Source organism: Corapipo altera, unplaced genomic scaffold, assembly GCF_003945725.1.
Source record: "Corapipo altera isolate COAL_440 unplaced genomic scaffold, ASM394572v1 1, whole genome shotgun sequence".
NCBI lineage: Eukaryota > Metazoa > Chordata > Aves > Passeriformes > Pipridae > Corapipo > Corapipo altera.
In genome coordinates, this window is record NW_020884873.1 from 13,994,913 (window position 1) to 14,019,170 (window position 24,258).

General features: G+C 42.4%; 1 protein-coding gene across 2 annotated transcripts in view; it reads right to left on the reverse strand.

Moving 5' to 3' along the window:
- The window catches only part of SYN3 (synapsin III), a 203,526-nt gene that overhangs the window by 137,422 nt on the left and 41,846 nt on the right, over nt 1-24,258 (reverse strand). For both annotated transcript variants that reach the window (XM_027657222.1, XM_027657231.1), the window contains exons 5-6: nt 16,452-16,543; nt 2,184-2,340 (exon numbers count right to left, since the gene is read on the reverse strand). In XM_027657222.1, the coding sequence (XP_027513023.1) occupies nt 2,184-2,340; nt 16,452-16,543 (249 nt within the window). The remainder of the gene's footprint in view (nt 1-2,183; nt 2,341-16,451; nt 16,544-24,258) is intronic.

Sequence of the window (24,258 nt, forward strand, 5' to 3'; positions counted from 1 at the left end):
TCTTTCTTTCTTTCTTTCTTTCTTTCTTTCTTTCTTTCTTTCTTTCTCTCTTTCTTTCTTTCTTTCTCTCTTTCTTTCTTTCTTTCTTTCTCTCTTTCTTTCTCTCTTTCTTTCTCTCTCTCTCTTTCTTTCTCTCTCTTCTTTCTCTCTTTCTCTTTATTTATTTATTTATTTATTTGTCTTTTTTAATGTGCTTAGTTTGTTTGTTTTCTTTTATTTTAGATTCCTAAAAATAGACCTTTCACATCTTGAGGTCCCTGCACACCATAAAAAATATAATTAAAAGGCATGAGTTGAAATATGTCAACTAAGCCCTCATTGACTCAATCCCAAAGTCAGATGGGTTGGACCACATGATTGTCAGCAAAAGGTAGTGTAAATGTGGAGGCTTTTTGTCTGGTTACCAGGGTCAATGCACTTGTGTGTTTAGGACCCACTGTCAGAAACAATGTGAAGGTATTGAACTGAGTCTGGAAGTGATTTCTCTCTCCTCCTCTTTCCACTCCCTTATAATTCAAATGGGAACTGAGGTCAAGTGTGTATAATCCACCTATACAGTGATGGCAAAGTGAAATTGCTCTCACTACTCTTATTACTGCACTGGAACATTTTTGGAAAAGACAGGATCTTGCTTTTGGTCTCAACAAACCCCACAAATGTTATAAAAGGGATGAAAACTGAGAAGACTCTGTCCATTACACTGGTATAATTTTTAGTAAGAAATTAGTTAAATCCAACACTGCTCAGTCATGGAAATAAAATTCTTAGTCATTACAGACCTCATCTGGGTTTGGGCTACCAGTGAACACACTGAAGACTAATAGGATATTTATTCCAAGGAAAAAACAATTACAAAAAATTAGGTGATGAGGATGATAGTTATGACTTCCTATAAACATTCCGTCTCACCCCAAGTTAAATTTATGCAATAAGAGAATTCCTGAAAATGCATCTAAAGGTTTTCCATGGGGGCATAGTGGAAAATCCCATCTCCTTCTCACATCCATATAGCTGTACTTCCCTGCTTCAAACCTAGGATGCATCCTCCTTCAGACATCCACCTGCTCCAATATGGGGTCTTTCATGGTCTGTAGGTGAGTATCTGCTCCACCATGGACCTCCATGGGCTGCAGGGGGGCAGCTGCTTCACCATGGTCTTTACCATGGGCTGCAGAGGAACCTCTGTTCTGGCACCTGGAGCACCTCCTCACCGTCCTTCTGCACTGACCTTTCTGTCTGCAGAGTCGTTTCTTTCACATATTTTTACTCCTCTATCTGCTGCTGTTTCTGCAGCAGATTTTTTCCCCTTTAACTCTGTTCTCCCAAAGTTGCTCCCAAGGTTGCTGATGGACTCAGCCTTGGTCCATCTTGGAGCTGGCTGACATTGGCTCTGTCAGACATGGCAGAAGCTTCCAGAAGCTTCTCACAGAAGCCAACCCTGTAGCCTCTCTGCTACTAACATGACAATGCAAGCCCAAGACATGTTTTCACCTTCCTTCTGCCTCTTTCTCAGGTCTTTGTTATTCTATATTCCCTTTTCTTTCTTAGACCTAATTGAAAGATTAGCCTCTCTAACTTTCTTGTCTTTGTTTTCAGCTAATTTCCTCACGATAAAACACCACCCAGAAAAAGCAGGAAGAGAAGGCAAGTGCAAGGTGCAGTCCTGCAAGGAACGCATGGTCTAAGGCTGGGGCACCTGGGTACCACAAGTATGCATCTAGCAAAAGATGCTAGAAATAGTGTAGTTCAGACGCCTTCTAAAACAGTGAATGATAAATTTTTTTTAAGGTAGCTTTATCTTTTTTTTTTTTTTTTTAGTTAGGACAAGAATATGTTGTTATTGATCTGGTATTATTAATCTATTAATCTACTCTGTCTTACAAGACATCTAGGTGTTGCTGTGCTGTTAGCTGTTTGTGACCTTTTAGAGTCGGGACAAGTGAAATGTCTTACTCAGGGTGAAGAAATAACACCTTGATACAATTAGAGGCTGATAAAGAAGTAGTGCTAGTAGTTTTTTTCCCCCAAGAATTCCCAGCTGGACTCCTAAGGTTGTTTAGATGGTGGTTTTAACCTAAAGAGAAAAATTCCTATGAAAGAAACGCAGCTGAGTCTGGTGCGTTATCAACACAGGATATCTTCTTTGCGGTGTTGACATGCAGTAGAGCTGGATCATCACTTACCACCCAGGGCTTGCTGCAGAAGTTGTAGATGGAGTAGAGGGAGTTGACTGTGTGGATGCCACCATACTGGAGGCCAATGATGAGGCTGCGGAAGTCTTCTCCCAGGGCCATGCTGTAGGCATGCTGCCGAATCAGGACGAAGTCCGGCTTGAAGGACCTGGAAGAAATGAGGGGAGTGATGTTTTACTTTGAAATGCTTAGCAACACTTCCAGCCTCTCCTTGTTTCTTTTAGATCCTTCCCCTTTCTTTTCACTAACACATGTTGTTCTTCTCTGGGTCACTCCTCATGGGTTGCTTGTGTTAGAAGGTAACAAACAAAACCAAACCAAACTCCTAGCCATTAAAAAAAAAGAAAAATCCAACATAGCTGCAAGTGTGAGAGCATAGAAACAGGCCAAACAGATTTTCTGCAGTTTTCTTGTCACTCAGACATGCGTAGGAATGAGCCACAACTGGAGCCAAGGGTCATAAATTCACTGATGGGGGGATTCTCTTTTCTTTCTAAAAGCTTGGCCACAGTTGGCAAGATCATTGCAATGTGCAAAGCAGATGAGAGAGCAAGTTTGTTTCCTGATGATTGAACTCGATATTGAAGCAATGCCCAGTGGGTGGGAAGATCATAAGGGATTTCAAAAAGCTATTGTATCTTCATTGACATACATTCCCCCTTTAATCAGTTTAGTACGTATGCAGCACATCTCAAGCTCTTATGGATATGAGTCAACAAGCGAAGGGCAGGCATGGTAATGTAATTAATCAAACGAGCAGAGCCCCTCATACAGTGCTGTGACTCATGGCATGGACTTCCAGAATATTATTTAGCAAGATTAGAGCTGGGACTCCTATGGTTCAACAGCAGCAGCTCTCAGCAAATGCACAGAAAAGTGAGGCCCTTTCTAGGTAAACCAACAGGCAACAGATTATCTTTCAAGCAGGCAGATTTGATTCCTTGCTGACGCTGTATCTTTGGAGCCATTCAAAAATCTCTGGAAATAGTCTCTGGAAAGAAGCTGTTCCCAAAATGGTGCTCAGCAGTTCATTCTCGAAGGCATGGAAGGGGCTTTTCCACTGAAATGGGATTATTTTATACATTAACAGAGGTTCCGTCAAGGACATTGGAAAAATTTCCATGTTGTATTAAAGATTTTCAGAGAAATGAGCTCTGTAACCAGGTTCCATTACCTCACTATCCTTGAACATTTTCCTTGCTAAGAGACTATAATTTCTATCATTTGGATGTATGAGCTGGAAATACTTTGGATTTATAGCCCCTATTTATATTTCCATCATTCAGGGAGGGAAATCCGAGATTGTGATTCTGGGCCACATTGTGGCAACAAACACTGTACACAAACCCCAGCACAGCTTTGTTGTTTCAAAGCTGTTCATTTTGTTTGTTGGCCTTGGACTTTTGTTATTGCTCACCCGAGACATGGTGAAGAGCATGCTCAGCTTTTGTGATGCAAGAGGCCAAGCTTTGGAAATGTTGTGATTCCCTCCCGTGGAGTTTTTTTAAACGCGAGCATGTTCCCTAATGTACTTGGCACCAAAGGTGGTGCTTTCCTCCAGCAGTGAGATGAATAATGAGCATCAGGAGGCCTGTGCTATCACTGTGCAGCTGATTTATGGACCTCCCTGGTGTCAATGGGGATGAGGGAAGTGGTGATTCCCTGCTGAGAAACAGCAAGAGAATACAAATTTTGGAAAGTTTGAGCTGCTCCATTCTGCTGGACTTGCTGTGTAGAAAGTATCCTGGAGGCAGGCAAGGGTCCTCAGGAAGGATTAACCAGCTTCTTATAATCATGGCTCAATGTCTGTGCTGAGTTACTGAGCAGTTGTGGTACCTGGAGGACTGGGAGCTCATCTTTCCTCATCCAGCTTTCTGAGTGTATGAGGAAAAAACGGTCCCTGTTAGAGGACAAGTCTTTCCCCAGACTTGACTTGTGGAACAGCATGTACTGCGGTTTCGCAGGAGTGCTTCAGACCATTGGTCTGGCCTCCTCAGAGGAAGCAGCACTACTTGCCCCTGAACCTCCTTTCCAACAGCCTGGATGGGGATGTGGTGCTGTGGTGGGGAGGAAGGATGCAATGAGTGTGGCCAGCTTTGTGGGGAAGACACACAGTGGCTGGGAAACTGCCTTCAGTGTCTTTATTTCTGCCAGGCAAAAACTTAGGAAAAAAAGCTCTTGTCTTTTCAGGTCCTAGCAAAGGAAGAGTTTCTCCACTTAGAAGATGAACATGAGAATAGAGAACTAACATGGAAAAACCTATTCTCAAACTCTGTGTCCTGTAGGAAGACAGGGCACTCTCTTGTGCAGCAGATGAGGAGTGATTCTCTAAAGTGAAGGTGGACACTGAATTCCTGTTTTGAGCTGTGAAACAATGTGAATGTTCCCATGGATACTGAGAACAAGGCAGTGGAGTGCCAGACCTGGGACTGACTATGAATAAGCATCAGCTGGAGAGCCCCAGATCCTGTAACGCAGAAACAGAAATCAGTGGCAAAATGAGAGGCGAGGGGCTAGGAAGGATAGCAGGCAGTAAAAGGGAAATAAATAGTCATGGTAGGAGTGGTGGCATGAAAACTGATTAACTAGAGATACCATTGATCTGGTGAGAAAAGAGCTTATTTGCTTCACATGAGGATTCTTGTTTTTTTGGTAGAAGATTACTTTTGCAAGCTACTGCTCATTCTCTAAGTGTAAAGCTTAAGCTAACAGAGCAAGCCTTGGATTTGGAACAGCTAGTAGCATAGATGTTTTCTTTGCTGGTTCAAGCCAATAACACCTCCCATGTCAAAGTTGAAATCCCTGGCAGACAGATGGGTTAGGCAGAAGTCACACATTTGAAACACCATTGCTAAAACCTTTGGATGAGCCAAACTCAGTAGCACCTACTGTACTGAGGTCTCTAAGCACCTGTCTAGTAGGACGAGGGGAGCTATGGCAGGAGCAGGTACCTTTGCTCTCCATTGCCTCCATGTCTTCCCTCACTCCACCTAAACCTTCCAACCGGTGTTCAGATGACCATGAGTGGTCTTGAATAAAACTGTACCTATTCCTTGCTAAAGACATATCATGGGAATGGGTTTGGTCAAAAAAGGAATACAGGAGACTCCATTCAAACATCTAGTGGGCAGGGAGATGGGATAGGTAAATAGAACTGAAAGTAAACCACAGGTTTAAAACATATCACTAGTAATCTGTGCTCTTCATGTGGTGCAGTGCTGTTTCTGGACTGTGTAGAATCTGCCTGAAGTCTTGAATCTTCCTGAGCATAGCTGCCAGATGGATGATACTCCTGGGAGAAAGCTGGAGCCCATCTTCAGCCACAAACAAAAAAGAAGCCCTTTTCAGACCTCAAGAGCTCAGTTATCATTTGAGTTTGGCTTCCAGCACTACCTGGCAAAATGAAGATCACTAAAATGTACGTAGTACCTTCTCAGAGTGGCTTACAGACAGAAGAATCCTTCGTTTAAAAGAAACAAACAAACAAAGAAAAAGCCAGGACACTGGAAAAAAAAAATTTCAGATTGAAATAACCAGTGAAATTTCATTTTCCTCTGGAATGAAAAGGTACTTTTCTTTCAGCTCACGTTGCCACAAGCAGTGGCCTCTGCCAAACACGACATGAGCCTTTCAGTGCTCCGAGTGGTGAATAAATGAACCAGACACCCCCAGAGTGAAGCAGCCCCCCACAGGTCCCTGTGGCTTTCCTCCCTTTGCAGTAAGTTGCCTCCTTCTCCCAGGTGCTAGCCAAGGCCCATGGCATTCGCTCAGCCTACCTCTGCCTAGTGTCTGGCTGGGAAGCTGCTAGTGCTGCCAGTCCTGAGCCTGGATTGGATATTGCAGTGCAGGATGCTTATCTGCATTTAACTAACTCTTTTTCAACTTGTTCCAATGTCTTTTAGCAGTCTTTTTTCTTTCTTAGTGGTAAAACTATATTTTCAGAGACAAACCTAAGTATAAAGCCTGGACCCAAAATGTCTAATAGGAAGAGATCCAACTGTAGAATATAACTTCCTAGGCTGGACCCATCTACCCTTAAATCTGTGACAGCATTAGCTGTCTTGGAAATAGTTTTGTCAGAAATGGGGAAATATAACACAATTTAAGGGATTCTGATGTTAAATATGGAAGTCAAACATCTCAGAAGCAGCAGTAGCTGTTCTGGTGACCATGTGTCTAACTTCTCTCATTATGAGAAGCGGATTAGCTCTGAAAAGATCATCAATAACATTTCTGTGCAGAAAGCAGAGCCCTGGACTGCTTTGTGGTAGAGAAGATGATGACAGCAAATCCTGCTGGGAGGTTTCATGCCTTAAAGAGATCTCCTATTTCTTATTTCTGCGTATAACCATAAGTCTGGCTTGCTTCTTGGTCTTTCAGCTTTCCTCACTGAAATGCAAATAGATTCACAACCATGAAGAAGGAACACACAAGAATAGATTATTTGTATCAGAACTAGTGTGATCAGCACACTAAGTCATCCCCCTGTACTCAGCACTGCTGGGGCTACACCTCAAATACTGTGTTTAGTCTTGGGACCCTCAATAAAAGAAAGACATTGAGGTGCTGGGGTGTGTCCAGAGAGGAGAACAAAGCCACTGAAGGTTGTACTCAGGTGGGGGTTGGTCTCTTCCACAGATAACAAGTGATAGAACAAGAGGAAAGGGCCTCAAGTTGTGCCAGGGGAGGCTTAGTGAATATTAGAAAAAATTTCTTCATGGAATGAGTTGTCAAGCATTGGAACAGGCTACCAGGGAAGTGGTTGAGCCACCTTCCCTTGAAGCGTTCAAAATATGCGTGGATGTGGCACTTAGGGACATGGTTTAGTGGTGAACATGGCAGTGTTGGGTTAACAGTGGGACTCAACCGTCCTGGAGGTCTTTTCCAACCTTAAGAATTCTGTGATTCTTTTATTGCCAAAATACATTTTAATGACCCCTCCACTGTGAATAATCACTTGTAGCCGAAGAGTAGACCTGCTTTATGCTTTAGTACCGTGATGGGTTTAGAAAGCTTTTTGCCAGTGCTGTGGGAAAAGGAGGAACTCTCCTGCTTTCTTTCTTAAAGACTGCCAGTCTTACAAGACACCTTGTCCTTCAAATCAGTACAAAAACATCTTCCCAGGACATTGAAGACACACATCCTCACTTAAGGTTCTATCTAACCTCCATTATTCAAGAGGCTTAATTCAGCTTTCAGACACTTCTCAGTGATCAACACATTTTGACTAGGTTCCGTTCCAAATCCTTTTCTATCTGGTTGGCATGACGCAGAGAGGAAGAAAAGTACATAATTAAGCAATATGATACAACAATCTTTGCATTATTGGCAATTAAAGGAGCTTTCAGGGAAGCTTCTGAGGCACAATTCCAAGCCATAAGTGGCTACAACTACATGAGAAGCGCAATAATCCCTCAAACTGTGCGGTGCCTCAGGTGTCTGATAGGAAATAGAAAATGGCATTTACAAATAGGAATAAGTTCTTTTTGTGCTTTAGTTGGGTGTTAAAAATATTGTTATCACATTACTGAAAATTAATATGAAATCTATGACATTTTCACTTATCATCTAACATTATCTTGGATGTTGTAGTAAAGAGGAAAATTTCCTAAGAACAAGAAGTCACTTCAGTCAAAACCTCATGTCATATTTTCCACAGAAAGAAACAAAACCTGACGAAGCTATTCGAAGAAGGAATGAATGTGATTACTTACATGAATAAGATGAAATGGAACTTGCTTTACAGAAACAAAAAAGCCACATAGAATAAAGAATGATCTCTCTTTACCAGGTTGGAGGAGAGAAACAGGGTGTCTTTTGGGACATTGTAATAGATAATGGTTGGGGAAAAAACATGGCATGTGTGAGAGATCAGTTTAGCAAATGCAGCAGGAACCAGGAATCACAGTTGCAGTAGGACCAATACCACTATATGCAGACAGGGACAACCTGGTAGATGCTCTGATTTGCTTCTCAGCCACAGATCAATGCTCAACTAACCATGAAATCATGTTACATACTCTCTGAACTGTCCTGTGGCAGTCTAAAAAGTTTGCCATATATTTTACTTCTAAACTGATCAACATTTACAAGGAAAAGCATGTGGACTCGGACAATGCCTGAATGTAGTAACAACCATACCTGCCAATGGCAACTTGCCTTCAAAATTTCTGTGACCCAAAGCTTTTACAGAAGGTGATCCAAATACTTTCTGACATCATAGAATAAAGTCATAGAATAATTTAAGTTGGAGAGGATCTTTGGAAATCTGGCCCAACACCACGCTCATCGCAGGGCTAATTTTAAATTGACATTGGGATGATCATGGTCTTGTCTAGCCCAAGATTGAATACTCTCAAGGACAAAGCCTCTCTGTGATTTGTTCCAGTATTTGATCACTCTCTCTGTAGAAATTTTTTACAAAATGGTATCTTATTAGAATTTCACTTGCTGCAACTTGAGTCTGGGGTTTTTTTGTCCTCTCACTGCACACCTTCAACAAGAGTCTGGCTTCATTGCCTCTGCACCACCCCTTTAGTTGCCTGATGGCTATAGGTGGATCCCTCTCAGCCTTCTCTTACAGACTGAACAAAGCCACCTCAGTCTCTCCTTGGGTGTCTTTAGTCCAGTTCAGGGAGCTTGGAGGCCTTTCACACAACTCAGTCCAGTCTCTCAATGCCTTTCTTGTACTAGTGAGCTCACAGCTGGACACAGTACTCCAGATGTGAACAGTGTCTCATTAGCTACATGCTTGTTAATACCACCCAGTGAGCCATAGGATTTCCACCCTGCATGAGCACACAGGACCTCCATGTCCTTTTGTGCAAAGTTGTTTTCTCTTCTGTTATTCCCCACCAGTACTGGGGTTATTTCTTCCTTCCCTCAAGACTTTGCAATTATCCTTACTGAACATCATGAGGTTCCTGTTGGCTCATTTCCCCAGTTACTGAGGTCCCTCTGAATAGCAGCTCTACTCTCTGACACATCTGTCATTGTCCCCCCCTGCAACTTGTTTGTTGAGGCTCCACTCTGCCCCAATATAATGTCATTAACAAAGATCCATTTTGATCAGTACAGTGCAGGTGCAGTAGGAATTGTCCCTTCGCTTCTCTGTTTGACATTCCCTGGAAGAAGCCTTAATAAAAAGCCATGTGGAAAGGCGACAAATTACAGCACAGTTGGAAAAAAAAAAGAGAGGTGATCAAGACTGAAACAATCTACAACAGTCTTTAATCATTCTTGCATTCAGTCTGGGATTAATTAATCAGTGAGTGCTCTAGACCCTGGCAGCACATTCCTTATTGGAATGAATTACTGTAAATGCAAAAAGGTTAAGGGAGAAGTTTAGTCTCTGAGATGCTCCCCACCCTGGTCTGCTCAGAGTGACTTTTGCTTTCTGGCAGCTGCCTGCACGCCAAATGTTTTCCCCATAACTGTCAGCATCCTGCCCGCACGTCGGCTGGGCGCCAGCTGCTGGGAAGGTGAAGGGGGACATTATTCATCTGGGAGATCAGGAAACCCCAAAGGGAGAAGCAGGCCTCCAAGCAGCTGTTTAGCAGCAGGAGCTGAGGTGGAAGTAACCGAGAATAAATACATAAATAGTCACACCCCAACTCTTTTGTAGTTCCTGCTCAAAAAAATATGAGCCATAGGGACAGATAGGTGAAGAGAGGGGAGATATTAGTTAAAAACAAAGTTAGATCATCCCCCATGTGGGAATAATATCTCAGTTTATAAATGTTTACTGGAGGTGTTAAATTTCTTCATATGTAACTGCAGCTGCCAGGGTTTACCCTGTTAGACACCTCACCCCAGCTCATTGACTCTGCAGGGTATTTTGGTGAGGGAAGTGGTCATTTGGCATATTGGTCTTTTGCCTAATCTGAAATTTCAAAACCTTACAGGCTGTTACACACACTTCTCCATTACATTTACAGATTGCCATGCCATCAGTACAAAAAATACTGCCCAAATGTTTCTCAGTGTTGAATGCATACCACATATTTTACTCTACCATGTGGCACTTTCTGTGAAACTTGGGAGAACCATGAGCTCAACATATTTTTCCATCTGGCTTCTAGAAACCTAGACTCTCCAAATCAGTTTCTGCCATTTCTTTCTCCCATCAGCAGCTTCACAGAAAATCGTAGAAATTTGCTTTGGAAGTAATAAAAAAATAAAAAAAAATAGAAAAAGACGTTCTAAAAAAGAGCCTAGTTAGGTCAAGAGTTAAATTAAAAAAGACAGGGACTAGACAGAGCTTGGAGTTCCTCTTTGGCACAAGCTTCCTGGAACTTGAGAAGCTGGAAAGTTACCTACTGCCTCTCAGTACTTCCTATATCAGTGTCCAGGGACAGCAGCTACTCCAGTGACTTTCCTGGATGTTCTCCCTGTAGAAGAACTGCAAGAAACCACCAACTCTTGAGAACGAATAGTCCTTGAGAGACAAGAAAACATCCTTCTAGGAATGTATCACTACTGTGTGATGAGAAAGCATGGCCTCTGTAGGTTAGAAAACGTACCTGCCCTTTTCAGGGAGCTGCTTGTTAATGGACCTCTGAGTGAGTGAGCCTACTGGGATGGGAAAAGGTGCAGTGGGCAGTGGACAGTGTCCTCACTGGACTTTAAACAGTCTTTCATCCTAGGGCAGGCAAACCTTTTTTAGCCAGAGTATTCATCTCTTGGGGTCTGCAGGTATAGCAGGAAAACACCTGTGGTCTGGCCAGTTTCTTCTCTTCTCCCACGGAAAAGGATTTGCTTCCTCATGCTGAGGTTGTATGGCAGCTTGCAGTATAAAAATATGCTTGGGGAAAAAAAGCACTTTCAGGGATTTTCGGGGTGGTTATTCAACAGGCTGCTGCCCTGTTATCAGCGCACAGAGCATCGTAGAAGCACTGAATCAGCTGGAACCAGCGGGAAAGTCAGTGTTAACTACAGGAATGAATGGGCTTGTATGGGTGAACTGGAGAATTCACTGACCCCATCACAGCTGTGAGTTGCAAGGGCATATCACTCAGGGCAAGCAGGGTGAGACATACACATTACACACACAGGCCAAATTCAGGCAAAGCCTGTAGGACTAAACATCACTCTATGACAGAAGTATTTCCCCACAGCAAGACTTTGTCCTCAGTGCTCCTTTGCTGTTGTTTTGGACATGCCTTTCCTTTTGCCAGGGTCATTTCTCCACTCAGATTCCTCCCCATTTCAGATCCTAGTCTGTCAGCTGTTGTCTGTACTGTGGTGTTGCAGCGAGGCTACATACCACACTGTGAGTGTTATGGCCACCACTGTGGTAGGTCCCATGCAGACATGAAAGTGTGTTTTCTCCCCTGGATGATCAGCACCAGTAGCAAAAGAGGCAGCTCTACAGGGAGACAGGAGATGAGAGCAGTCTGGTGCATGATTAATTTATAATCCTTAAAAGTCTGAAATGCTCCCAAAGATATTAGTATTCCCCAGGTAAGAAAGCTGTCCAGATTTTCAACATATCCCTGTCTTATTTTCATGTCTACTGGAATTAATAGCTGAAGGATTGTAAAGCCCAAAATTCAAACATGTGACTGCATTTAATCATTAATACAGAACCTAAGATCATAGTTTGGGAGTCTAAGTGTTGTTGTCAGAAGCAGAGACAGCCCAAATTCTCATTTATATACTAAGACACTCTTAAAATATCCTGAAAGCAAAAATGCACCTCAGAGTGGGTGCAGAGCCAGCACTGACAGCCTCTTTATGCTGAGAAAATATTGATATGAAGGACCCTTCAGAGAAGTGAAGACAAGTGAAAAGAAAAATCCCATTCTTTACATTGAATGCCAGTAGAGGTGACACAGCCCAAAACCTTGAAAGAGTAAATTAGACTCCAGATGGTTCACTCTGTCTCTCTCTGACTGTATGTGTTTGGAGACCTGTGCAAAAGGAAGTTGTGCATACACTGGAAGGAGGTTGAAGAATCCATCCAAGTGTTTTAAAAGCAGGCATAAGCCCACATTTGTTTTTTCATGTTCTTTAGTAGTCCAGTCGTTGCACCCAGAAATGACTCCATTTCTCCGCTGAAAGAGTTGCTATGTTTAAGTTGGTGAGGGATCCTTCGGGATGAATAAGCACCACTTCCTGCTTCCCATATTTAATTTTTCACCGGGGAAGGTCTGCTGCCAATTTTACCCAAATAAATGCTGAGGTAATAAAGAGCAATGTCGTGGCTGAGCCTAACACTGCTCCTGGTGCCCAGCTCATCCCACCACAGTGTCCTCAGTCAGGGCACGTGTTACAGGGCACTGAAACAGGAAAGTGCTTGCTAGAGACTGCAGTAGGTACTACATGGCCAGCTCTTTGTCTTCTAACTCTGAAGAAAATGTGCTGAATAGGCTGATAGAGCCTTTGCATAATATGGTGGAACTCAGAACAGAAACCACACATGCAGTTTTTTAGGTTTGTTAGATGATAGCCTTGGTCTACAGCAGCACATTTTGCTGATACTATTTCAAATCGCCTCCCCCCCCAGATGTGCAGAATTCAGAAGAGAAAAAAAAAGGAGCTGGAGACTCAGAATATTGTTACTATAAAACTACATTCTTGGAGCCACACTTGTTTTAAAAATCAGGCAAGTAAAGTAATGCCTGGCTTCAGCTATGTTGTTTGGTAACTTATTTATAGCTACTTGTTTCAAGATGCACAGGCTAGTAGTCATGGAGGTCTGTACACTTACACTTCCACTTTTTTGCTCTCTTTAATTGTCAGTAATTGTGGGGTTTTTGTTGAGTTGTTTTTTGGTTGTGGGTTTGTTGTTTTGGTTTTTTTTAAATAAATTTGCCTGAGGCAAGCGGTAAATGTAGAGCTTTAAGGACTGTTATACCTTCTTATTAGGGGATTTATCTTCCAGGTAAAAGAACCACAAGTCTTTCCTGGTGCGCATTCAAGTCAGTTGGCATGGGATCTAAAAGAGTGCCATAACTCCAGGGTGTCAGAAAGCATCAAGGGATCAGCAGAGAGAGAGCTTTGTTTTAAATGTGCAATACACTGTTTCCAGTTCAAAGAAGGAACTAGGAGACCTGCTCCAAAATGATAGCATTTAATAGGCTACTAAATTGCTAGATAGCTTATCAGATAATGTAACGTCAAACTGGAGAGAATGGCCCAGCGGTTGCTTTATATTAATATTAATAATTGTTGTTTTAAAAAATATTTATTATTTAATTGATTTCAAATCTACTGGTCTATAGTACATTCAGTGTCTTTCCACTAAATTTACACATTCTGTTGCCCTCCCAGTGAAGAGAAGAGTGAAGCAGGCAGGGTTCCTCTGGGGGGGATCCCAAATGTGCTTGTTAGCAAGATGCTGTCATATTTAACTTCCTATAACTTTTCAGTGGTATTTGCAAGGACTTTGGGGGTTCAAAAAACATGATTATTATATTTCATCATCTAGAAACATTATGACTTGTGACTGAATATTTTGCTTAATAATTAACAGACGTCTAATAAGTGATGGAAAAAAGATGTCAGCAGCAGCGGGGTTGGTGCATACTTGAGTCGAAGGTGTCCCCCGTGGCATCTCCCCGTGGCTGGACACTCTGAAGGGTGTCTGTGGCCAGGCAGGACATGTCTGTGGGTGGAATCGGGGGACTTGAAGGGAGTGAGAAGCAGCTACACCCACGTGGATGGGCTGAGGGGGTTCCACACAGCTCAGTAGCCGTATGCTCCACAATTCACCTTCTAAAGTGAAGAAGAGTTTTTATTTCTGTACCTTCTAAAGTATTGCTAGGAATGGCCGTGGAAGTTGGCTGGCCTGAGCTCTTAAATGTGTTGAACTGGGCATGCCAAGGGCACATCAGCACAGGCTGTAAACAAATGTCTGCTGCTTGTAAGGACTATGGTGTGTAACACACATACGCCATAGAAATCCTGTATCTAAGTATGTATTTACCAAATCCACTTCCCACAACACAAATATGTCTTTATACATGCAGAGATGAAAACAAAAAAACCTGAACTAATGCCATTGATAAAAAGATGCATTTCATATATAAATATACACTTGAAAATGGTAGCTGGGATACCTGTATATTCACTGTGAGTAAAAAAATGAACATCATGCCCCAGACACTCTTGTGAAATAAATTTTGTCTTCAGTTTCTGTTTAATAGCCCAAGATCTTTCTGCCAGATGTACGAATGTCTTTGGGAGGAAAGACACGGGAAGGAAAATGAAGATGTGATCAACCTAGGAAATGGTTCTTGGGAAACCTTCCAGCATCATGAGCAAGTGAACACAGGAGTGCATTAGCACGGTACATTGTGTGATGAATGCTCCAGCAGCTGGTTCATGGGACAGAAACAGACATTTGTGGGACAAGAGAAAGCAAATGTATGTAACAGACACAACTTTAAAAGTTTTTAGCAGAGGCTTGTGAAATTAAACCAAAGAGCGTATGGAGACCACAGTCATAGCTAATTGGCAGTGACAAGTTTTGCTTTGCACTGTTTGGACTGCAAATGACATCTTGAAAAATTAAACTTAGGTCAGCACGCCCAGAATAACTGTTTTTCAGCTGTTCTAATAATCCCTTTCAAAAACATCACTGCATGCTGTATTATGTGCCTCTATCTCTAATTTTCAACTAGAAGCAAACAGACAAAAGGATTGATTAAATGTGTGAACCATATTAAACTCAAGATGCTGAATACACCAAAAAGTGCAAAGGAATTGTACAAACAGAAGTGGAGTGGCAAGAAAAATTAATTTGGAATAGCAATGAGATTTCAACACAAACAAAGAAAAGCTATTATATCAAAGATGAAATGTAGTGTTGTGACTTGTATTGACAAAAACTCATAAAGATGAAGGCTTGGGAATAATAGGCTGAAAGGTAATATCAGTGCTATGCAAACAGAGGCATCATACCCAGATGTGACAACTTATACTGTTCTTTACATAGCACTAGCGAGAATGCCTCTAACATTAACTGCAAATTACAGGCACTCTGATGTCTGAAAGAAGGGGAGCAATGCTTTTGGAAAGTGAATTGGATGCATGATCGAAGAAGAATTGCTTGGACAGGGACACCTTCCACTAGAATAGGTTGCTCAAAGCCCCATCCAATCTGACCTTGAATACTGCAGGGATGGGACACCCACAGCTTCTCTGGGCAACCCGTTCCAGTTTCTCATCACCCTCAGAGTAAAGAATTTCTTCCTAGCGTGAGACTAAATCTACCCTTATTCAATTGGAAGCCATTCCTCCTTGTTCCATCACTACATTCCCTTGTCAGAAGTCTCTTTCCAGCTCTCTTGTAGCCCTCTTTAGGTCCTTGAAGGTCCTATAACCTCTCCCTGGAGCCTTCTCATCTCCAGACTGAACAACTCTCTCATCCTGTCTTCACAGGAGAGGTGCTTTAGCCCTCTGATCATTGTTATGGCCCTCCTTTGGACTTGTTCTAACAGGTCCACATCTTTTTTATGTTTGGTACCCCAGAGCTGGATGCAGTACTCCAGATGGGATTTGACCAGAGCAAAGCAGAGGGGCAGAAACAATCCTCCCCAGTCCTGCTGGCCACACTGCTTTTGATACAGCCCAGGACACGGTTGGCTTTCTGGGTTGAGAGAGCATGCTGCTGGCTTATGTCAATCTTCTTGTCCACCAACATCTCCAAGTCATTCTTGTGAGGGCTGCTCTCGATCTGGTCATTCTCCAGCCTGTATTTGTGCTTGAGACTACCCCAGCCTAAGTGTAGGACCTTGCAATTGGTCTTGTTGAACTTGAGGATCACATGGGCCCACCTCTGAAACCCTCTGGTGTGTTGACTACACCACAAAACTTGGTCATGCTTGGAAGGGCTTTGTGGCTACTGCAAGGATAGTCCACTGGGATCAGACCTAAGACAGGTAGACTAATGAATTCCAGCCACTGTTTGTAATGAAGATTATTCGACACAAAAGGAGAGAAAAATCAGGGGAAAGAAAGATCCATTTTCTCTTTTACTGGGAGTTCTGAGGATAAAAAGAACCTGAAAAGGAGGCATTTGTTGTTGCATGAAGGGTCTGGGCTGGAAACAATGGCTGTATGGCATACTGCACACCTGAGACCTGATACAAAAACACCAGAGCCAGGCTGCTCTTTTCACCACTTCCAAGAAACCCTGATGCCATCAGGACTGTGCTGCCCTGATTCAGATACCGGTCAGACCCTGAGGTAATCCTGCTTGCCCCAACATTGGTCCAGAAAACCCAATTTTCAAGACAAACTGGTGCTCCTCACCTTACCACCTTAGTGCCATTCCTCATGACCTGCATGTCCACCATGCAGCCACCCATGACGTAAGCAGCCAGGTTCAACTCGGAGAACTCAGCCTGGAGTGGAGCAAAAGGATAAAGTGTTACTCAAGGGTAGCAGAGACACAAACACATGGACACAGATGCAGAATTGTCTTCAGCTGTAATGTGCTTTTCCTTCTTTTCCTTATTTTTTTTTTCTGTGAGGCAACTGGAGGTCCAATTACAGCTGGTTTGCCCTGGAGAGACTGCAGAAATCTTTACGGCTCCCAGACTTGGGGTGTAAAAGTACACAGGATTAGGCTTATTGCAGTAATAGGTACTGAAGGAATTAAGAATGAGCAAGCTGAAAAATGCACACAGGAAAGAATAATAATAATAAAAAGAGGTAAGGTCATTTGAATTCAAATTCCAAGTTTCCACTTGGAAACATCCATTTAGAATTATGTCTGAGTCGGCTGTCGTGCCACTGGCCAACTACAAGCCTAATACAAAAGATTTAAACCTTTTAGCTAAACAGCTAGAAAACCTCATTATGCTGCAGGAAGGTGATAAGCAGCAAAGGCCACCTGATGTGATTTACTGATTAAGATTTTAACTATTAAAGGATTAGCAAAGCTGGGTAGGCTATGAACAGTGCTGCTCAATTATTAAAACACTTTATATTTTAAAAGAGGTGGGACTTACAAGGCCAGAAAGGTTGGCAAGGAATACTTCAGCTACTGGGAGAAAAAGGGGTGATTATGACTGCAGTGGATGTCAGTGAAGGTTAAGAGATAGATCAGACTAGCTGGGTGAGAGGTGTGATAATCCTCCTGCGTGGCTTGCTGCCCCTCAGACAGGAGCGCCAACAGACCACTGGCTGTAGGAGGATGGCAGGATTAGCTGATAAGCATTTGTCTTGATCTCCAAATCCTAACTGTTCTTTATAAGCAAAAGAGTAAACCTTGAACTAGAATATCCTATTATTGGGCCTTGCAAGTCTTCCCTTTCCAGCATGGTGCAAATACACCCATAAAGACTCAAAGTCTTATATTAAATTAGTGCCTGTGATATAAATATAAATATAAATATAAATATAAATATAAATATAAATATAAATATAAATATAAATAAAAAGGTTTCATTTTTTGATGCAGAAAATTTAGTCTTCTCCCTTTGAAGAGTTTTTTCCCCCTTCCTTTTAAAGCATCTCTTTCAGACTAAATTATGGTCAAGATTAGGCAGCAGTAAAATCATCTTCTAACTAGTAGCTGTGTAATACCAGAGCACTCAGATGGTGTTGCTAATACTTGTGATTTTATTGAGATCCTTGTACTATTTAATGTTCTTCTGCTACTTCTATTAGCTGGAACCAAAAGATAGTACCAAGAACAACTTTTATACATAATAAAAAAAAAAAAAAAAGAAAGAAAAGAAAAAAAAAAAGAAAAAAGTGTGTTTTGTTCTCATGAACTCATGGAAAAAACTTGCCAATGGAGAACTAGTGCACCTGTAAAGGCTCAGAGGCCAGACGACAAATGAAAAAATAATTTCCAACTTTCTTTTTTTTAAATCCACATAATTTTAAAGCAATGACTGTGGGCTGGTGACCCAATGATGTAATGAGATTTCATGTCTGTGGACTTGTGTAAACTTTTTAAAGCAACAGCCTTACATGATCTTACATCACTGTAACTCCCAGTTACAATGAAAAAAAGGAGGAAAATTCCTGTTGCCAAGAAATAAATTCTACTTCAAACACATACACACACACACAGACACACTCACAAGGAGGGATTGGCAATGACAGAGGTGACTGCCCGGGTTTTACTTACGAGATTACAGTGTGTTGCCTCGGCCACAGCCACACTTCCTCAGGCATCAAATCAGACCAGAGATAAGAAAATATGTACCTCTAAAAGGCACCTGCATTTAATATATATATAAAATCTCAGTAGATGTAGGGAGGGAGGAGTTCACCTTGGACAAATTCAGTAAAATCAGTGATCTCCCCAGTGGGTCAAGGCAAGCTTGCTAGCTTACATATAAGCTCAAGAGGTTCTATGGGCTGGGGAGATGAAAGGTTTTCCCAGCTCTGTGTCTGCATATGTCTCAGAGATGTCCCACTCTGCAAGCAGAGTGTTACCAAGCTGAACCTTCAGCTTCTGTTGCTGAAGAATGCATCATCTGATGTGAACACCAGAACAAGAAAAGGAAGTTTTAGGTCTGTGTTTTCATGTTCTTTGTGCTTTTCCTCCATAATTTTTTTCATAATGACCTGTAGTAAAAAGCTTCAGATTTTTTTTGCTGGGGGTGAAAATGGACAACCTTCATTTGATGACTGGTACTTACAATCTAAGTTGGTCTGACAGGCATTCCCTTGAGCAGGCAAGCCAGACAAAGCCGTGCTTAGACACCTGATATCCAAACAGGCCTGGGAATCTCCTGAGCTGGTGAGTACTTCATACCAAACTGCCAGGACCAATTTCAGGCCTGCTAATGTCAAGAGCCAGAAGAAAAGGAAAAATTCCCTTTGGCAACCATTGTCCAGGGAACCCCGACAAGAAGGGAGGATTGGAGAGAGGGTCTGAGGGACTCAGCTATCTTGCCCCCATAATGTCCAGATCTACAATCAGAGCTGAGGAACAATCCAGGCCTTTTCCTGGTATTCAATCCCGTTTTAATAGACTAAGTGAAGGAGCACTGCTGCTTTCATGTAGCTTCTTTGTCCCATCCAAAAGGCTACAGCTAGCTGGTGTTTGGAAGAAGGCTGAAAACTTCAGTCAGCAGAAATTGTTTCCTGTTGATTTTCCAGTGCTCCCTGTATTTTTAACTTTGTGGGTTTTGTAGCCTGATGACTTCCCTTGGCTGGGATTTTGACTCTGAGATCATCTCCAGCCTGAGTTTACCTTGCAGACAAAGGGGTCTTTGAAAGCAGCCCATGCAGATAGAGTGACAGGTAACTATGCATAAAACAGGAGATTCCAGCTCCCTGTGGCCTTGCAGAGTCATTTGCATTAGGAATCATCAAACAGAAGAAGGCATTACATTAGCCTGATGGTGTTTTATACTGGCTTTGCAATGGTGTCAGTGGCTGCAAAAACATTCAGGGCAAGAACAAACCATGTGTGATAAACGTGACACAGTCTGCCTTGAAAAATAACGTAATACATACTGTGGGAGTAGAAATATTTCATACCTCTATGAGGCCCAGATTTGAGACAATGCCCACAGGTATTTTGAGGATAGTTCTGTTAAAGATGCCTACTTCAGAAAACACTCCAGATCACTTGGACTAAACCTTAAGCTACTGTCAGTTTCCATCAGTGTTTTCTAGGTGCTGGAGATCTTTTTAAATTTCTGTTTGCTGATATTACAACAAGGAAGATTTTGTCATTTTAAATCATGCAATAGTAGAAATGCCTGGCTTGGAAGCTATATCTGTTAATGGTTCAAGGGAAGTATGTTTTCAAGGTGAATTTTAAGCATTTTTCATAAAATAGTTGTGTTGGAAGGACTTCAAGGTATTACATAGTCCATCTCTCTTTCCTAAGGCAGGATCAGCTCTGCCTCTGACATTGTGTGCAGATATACATAACCCACAGATGAGGAACTTCCTCAGGCAATTTGTGCCTTAACAACCCTGGAAAGTTTTCCCAATGACCAACCTAAATCTCTTGCCTTACTTTTTAGGACTGCAATTTTTTTTTGAGGTACCATTACTTCTTCCTGCAGGAAACTAAAGACTTACCTCTTGAAGACTTGCCCTTCATTTTTCCCTTTTCTCCCTAGAGAAAAGCAGTCCCCATTCTTATAAGATTTTCTTGTAGGCGATGCTTTTCAGCACAGTGGTCAGTGTTGTTGCTGTCACTGGCATTCTCTCTGACAGGTCTGCAAACTCCTTGAGTTGTAATGGTTTAGACTCACCATCCTTCAGCACAGACCTGACCACTGTTGAGTAAGATGTAAGGCCAACCATATGTTTGAGTATGGATTTGTCATATGTGCAGCAATGTGACTATTTTTTAACTCATATCCTGGCTGAGATCTGCTGTAATCCTTGCACTGCTTTGTCTAGGCTACTGACTAGCCTGGTCCATGTTGTGGCTTAGGCATTTGGAATGAGGAATTACTACTGTATAGTCAAATCACATACTTTTCTCAATGGACTTTATACTTTATTTTGTGGTGGATCTTCCAATCTGTACAAGGGAAGGAAGACTTCGGCAGACATAAGACTGCGTTCCTGAAACACTATAACCATTGCAAGCACTTCAAGGGGAAAATCAGCAATCCCTAAATCCTGCACAGGGAGAAGGGGTGGACAGATAGTATGGATCTCAATGGGATGAGGGATGGGGCTATGCATGCTTGGTGTGCATACGCATGCAGAATTAGACATTACACAGCCTGATTCCCTGTGTCTCTTTCCTGAGACATTCTCCCTTGGGGAGGCACTCTCGCCCCCAGCTGCTCTCAGTACTGGGATTGATCTCTGGAAGAAAAGGATAGAGAGGGTCCAGCTGGGTTATGAATGCTGCTGTGTGGCTCCAAGAGGATCTTCCACAACTGCTCTTGACAAGTCCTGAAGCTAGGATGCATGCTCCTAGGCTACAGACACTGCTGATGCTGAAGATCCACGTGCCTTCGTCTGTGTGAGAAATTTTGGTGCATCAACTCAGATGGCATTCAGAATTGTCTTGAGTTTTCACTGCAGAACTTATGTGGCTGCCTGAAAATCTGAGGTCTAGAAAAGCACATTTCTAAACCTTTTGATCCCAGGAAATGGCTCAAAACCATGAACTCTGTAAACCTCCAAAAGCCAATGAAAATTAAAAAAAAAATATTTGGAGATACTATTTATTTAAGAAATCCATTATTTTTGAGTCATTCTTGTTAGTTGTCCAGGTCTCTTTATTCATGGTTTCTGAATGCTTGTATGTGGCGAAGCTATGAGAACTGCTGTTGCTGTTCTTGAACAGTTTGCTGGCATTCAGTTGGAAAAAACCCCAAACCTAAACATATAATGAAGAGAAATTATACAGTTGTTTGACAAGAGGGAAATTTTCCTTTCATCACACATGAACCTATCAGACTCTACCTTTTGAAATGACCACTTTATGCCACACATGAAAATACCTCTTTAGGGCAGGAAGTACAGTGGAGCTGGAATTCATGATTTGTATTACAATTATCTTCTGTGAGTGCCAAGTACAACTTTTTTCCTGACAATGCTGCCAATGGAGTCATAATCTATACCACAAGACTTTTCCAGAAGCATGTACATAGGAGTTCACTGAATAATCACTGCCTGAAAATAAACTAAACAGTGGGAACAAGTGAATGAGCTGTACAAGAAGAATGCAGATCAGACAGACAGGCAGACCCATCTCAACACAGCAGGAAATGGTGGGAAGCAGGCGGTGAACAAACAACAGGAGTAAAAATGTAGATGAACCTTTTGGCCTCATCACTTCCCCTCCACACTTTTCACCCCACTCCACTATCAATTAGCCAATGCCAGGAAAGATGTCTCTGAACATATTAAGATGCCTTTGGAAATACCTAAAGAAAAGTACCCTGAAGGTGGTGGACTCTCTCAAGAGGTATTGCTTGTTCTTGCCTGCTAGGTCTGTGCTCCATGTAGGGCACAGGATTGGAAAAGCCCATCAGAGCCATAAGGTCTAATGCCTTGCTACTGCAGTCATCATGGCATGGCATCTCTTACATCAGGGTATTTACTAAAAGCAGCGATGTCTCCTTTAGCCTCTGTTTTGGCAGGATAAACAAACTCAACACTTCCAGTCTCCTCTCATAAGCCAGATCTCCAAGGACATCCCAGTGACCCTACTCTGCACATCTCCTGCTTTGTAGACATCTTTGTCCCAGACAGGTGTCAAGTGTCCCACTCATCTGGCCCCCACATGCAGTGTCATGGTCTATCCCACGGGTTTGTGGTTGTCCAGGTCTCAGCCCCATCTCTCTTGCCCACTTCTGCTTGTATGTGGGTGTGCTGGGGACACATGGCCAAGCAGCATTCCCTTCTTGCATGGGGCATATCTAATGCCCAAGGAGACCCACACAAGGAGGTATGTTACAATCTGTATGGGAAACCTCAGAGATATATGAACTCCTTAGAGCACGCAAGGTCTAGTTTTCTCTGGACAAGACAGAGAGGGTGGCGAAGGAGGTGCTGAATTACTACCAGGTGTCTCTAGTGAAGGAAAACCTTTGTCAGAGCACAAGGCTTATGGTATAATTCCTCCTCTTCCGCAATATACTGTGGTTCCTAACATCTCCTGTCCTCCAGTCGATAGAGGACTGAGAAGATAAAAGTAAAATTATTTTCGTGGGAGACTAAAAGCAATGTGGCCCAGTCTTGTGGCACTTTAAGATTCTTCTTTAAGTTCAACTTAGCCTTAGAGCCATTTAGCAAACTGACGCTTTTCATTTCTAAAACAGTTTTTTAGCATTTGTATTTCTGGATATGTGGATGGAGATGCTTACACTGCAGTTCTGAAAGCTAGAAATCACAAGGCAAGTAAAAGCAACAAATGGATCAAAATCTAAGCAGCTTATTTTTAGCATAAAATAGAGATAGTATTTTTAGACTCAGCTGCTTCTTAAAGCTTAGAGGTTTACCCACACTGAGTAAAACTTAAACCATGAAGATTTTAGTGGGAATAGGTCAAATAGATTTTCAGTTTTGGGTTAGCATTTCATTCAGTCTCATCATTGCTACAGAGGGACTTGTAATGGAAAAATATCCAAATAACCAAAATATAAACCAAACTGCCTCCAGAGAAAAGGGGCCTTGACTCAGGAGAGCACTTGCGTTTGCTTTCCACCTCCCCAGCCTTGCACCTCTCTCCCTGCAGTCAGCAGGAAACAGGTAATGGTGTTGCATGCCTGGATTTCACTCTATGGTGGACAGTAACAAATCCTGCAGCCTCTAAAACACATTCATAAATATGGTTTTGGTGTTACATTGAAGATTAGAAGAGAAAAAACAAAGGTGGAAGTCAGGCTTCACTTTTGTAGTTGGGTGCTGGAACAGGCTCCCCAGGGAAATGGTCACAGCACCAAGCCTGATAGAGTTCAAGAATAGTTTGGATGATAGTCTCAGGCACATGGTGCGACTCTTGGGAATGGTCTATGCAGGGCTAAGAGTTGGATTCAATGATCCTTGTGGGTCCTTTCCAACTCAGCATATTCTGTGATTCTGTGATTCATTTGAACAAATTACAGGAGAGGGGTGTACCCACCACAGTGACCCCGACAGCTCTCTCTTCTATTCACTGTCAACAGGTGATGCCCACAGCGACTCCTCTCTCTTGCTAGGGGTAATGGATGTGAAGAACAAGGGTCTGGGGTGGCTATCAAGGTTATGCAATTCATTTATCTGCTAAAGAACCAGAAAAACTTCTCTGAGAGTCCATAAAACCTATTTTCATTAAAGCTGAGACTTGCAGAAGTAGCTCCCTGAGTAGCAGGATGGCATTGAACAGTCTCATCCCTGTGTATTATTCAGTGCCCAGTATGAACTGAATTCACCTCTTGTAGAAACTTAGTATCTTGAAACTTCTGCCTGTTTCTCCAATTTGGCTGAAATCAGCCAATGCTTTCCACAGTGTAGGGTGTGGGAGATAGGTAGGACGAGACAGCATGATCACATATGTCTTGCATTCCTCAAACGACAGCCAAGGGGGAGAGGCAGCTCAGAGAGCTGGTAGGGGTGTATAACCAGATTAGATAACTGACTTCCCGCTGTTGAGAGAGGGAGAGACAATGCTGCTTTCAGCAATACTGCT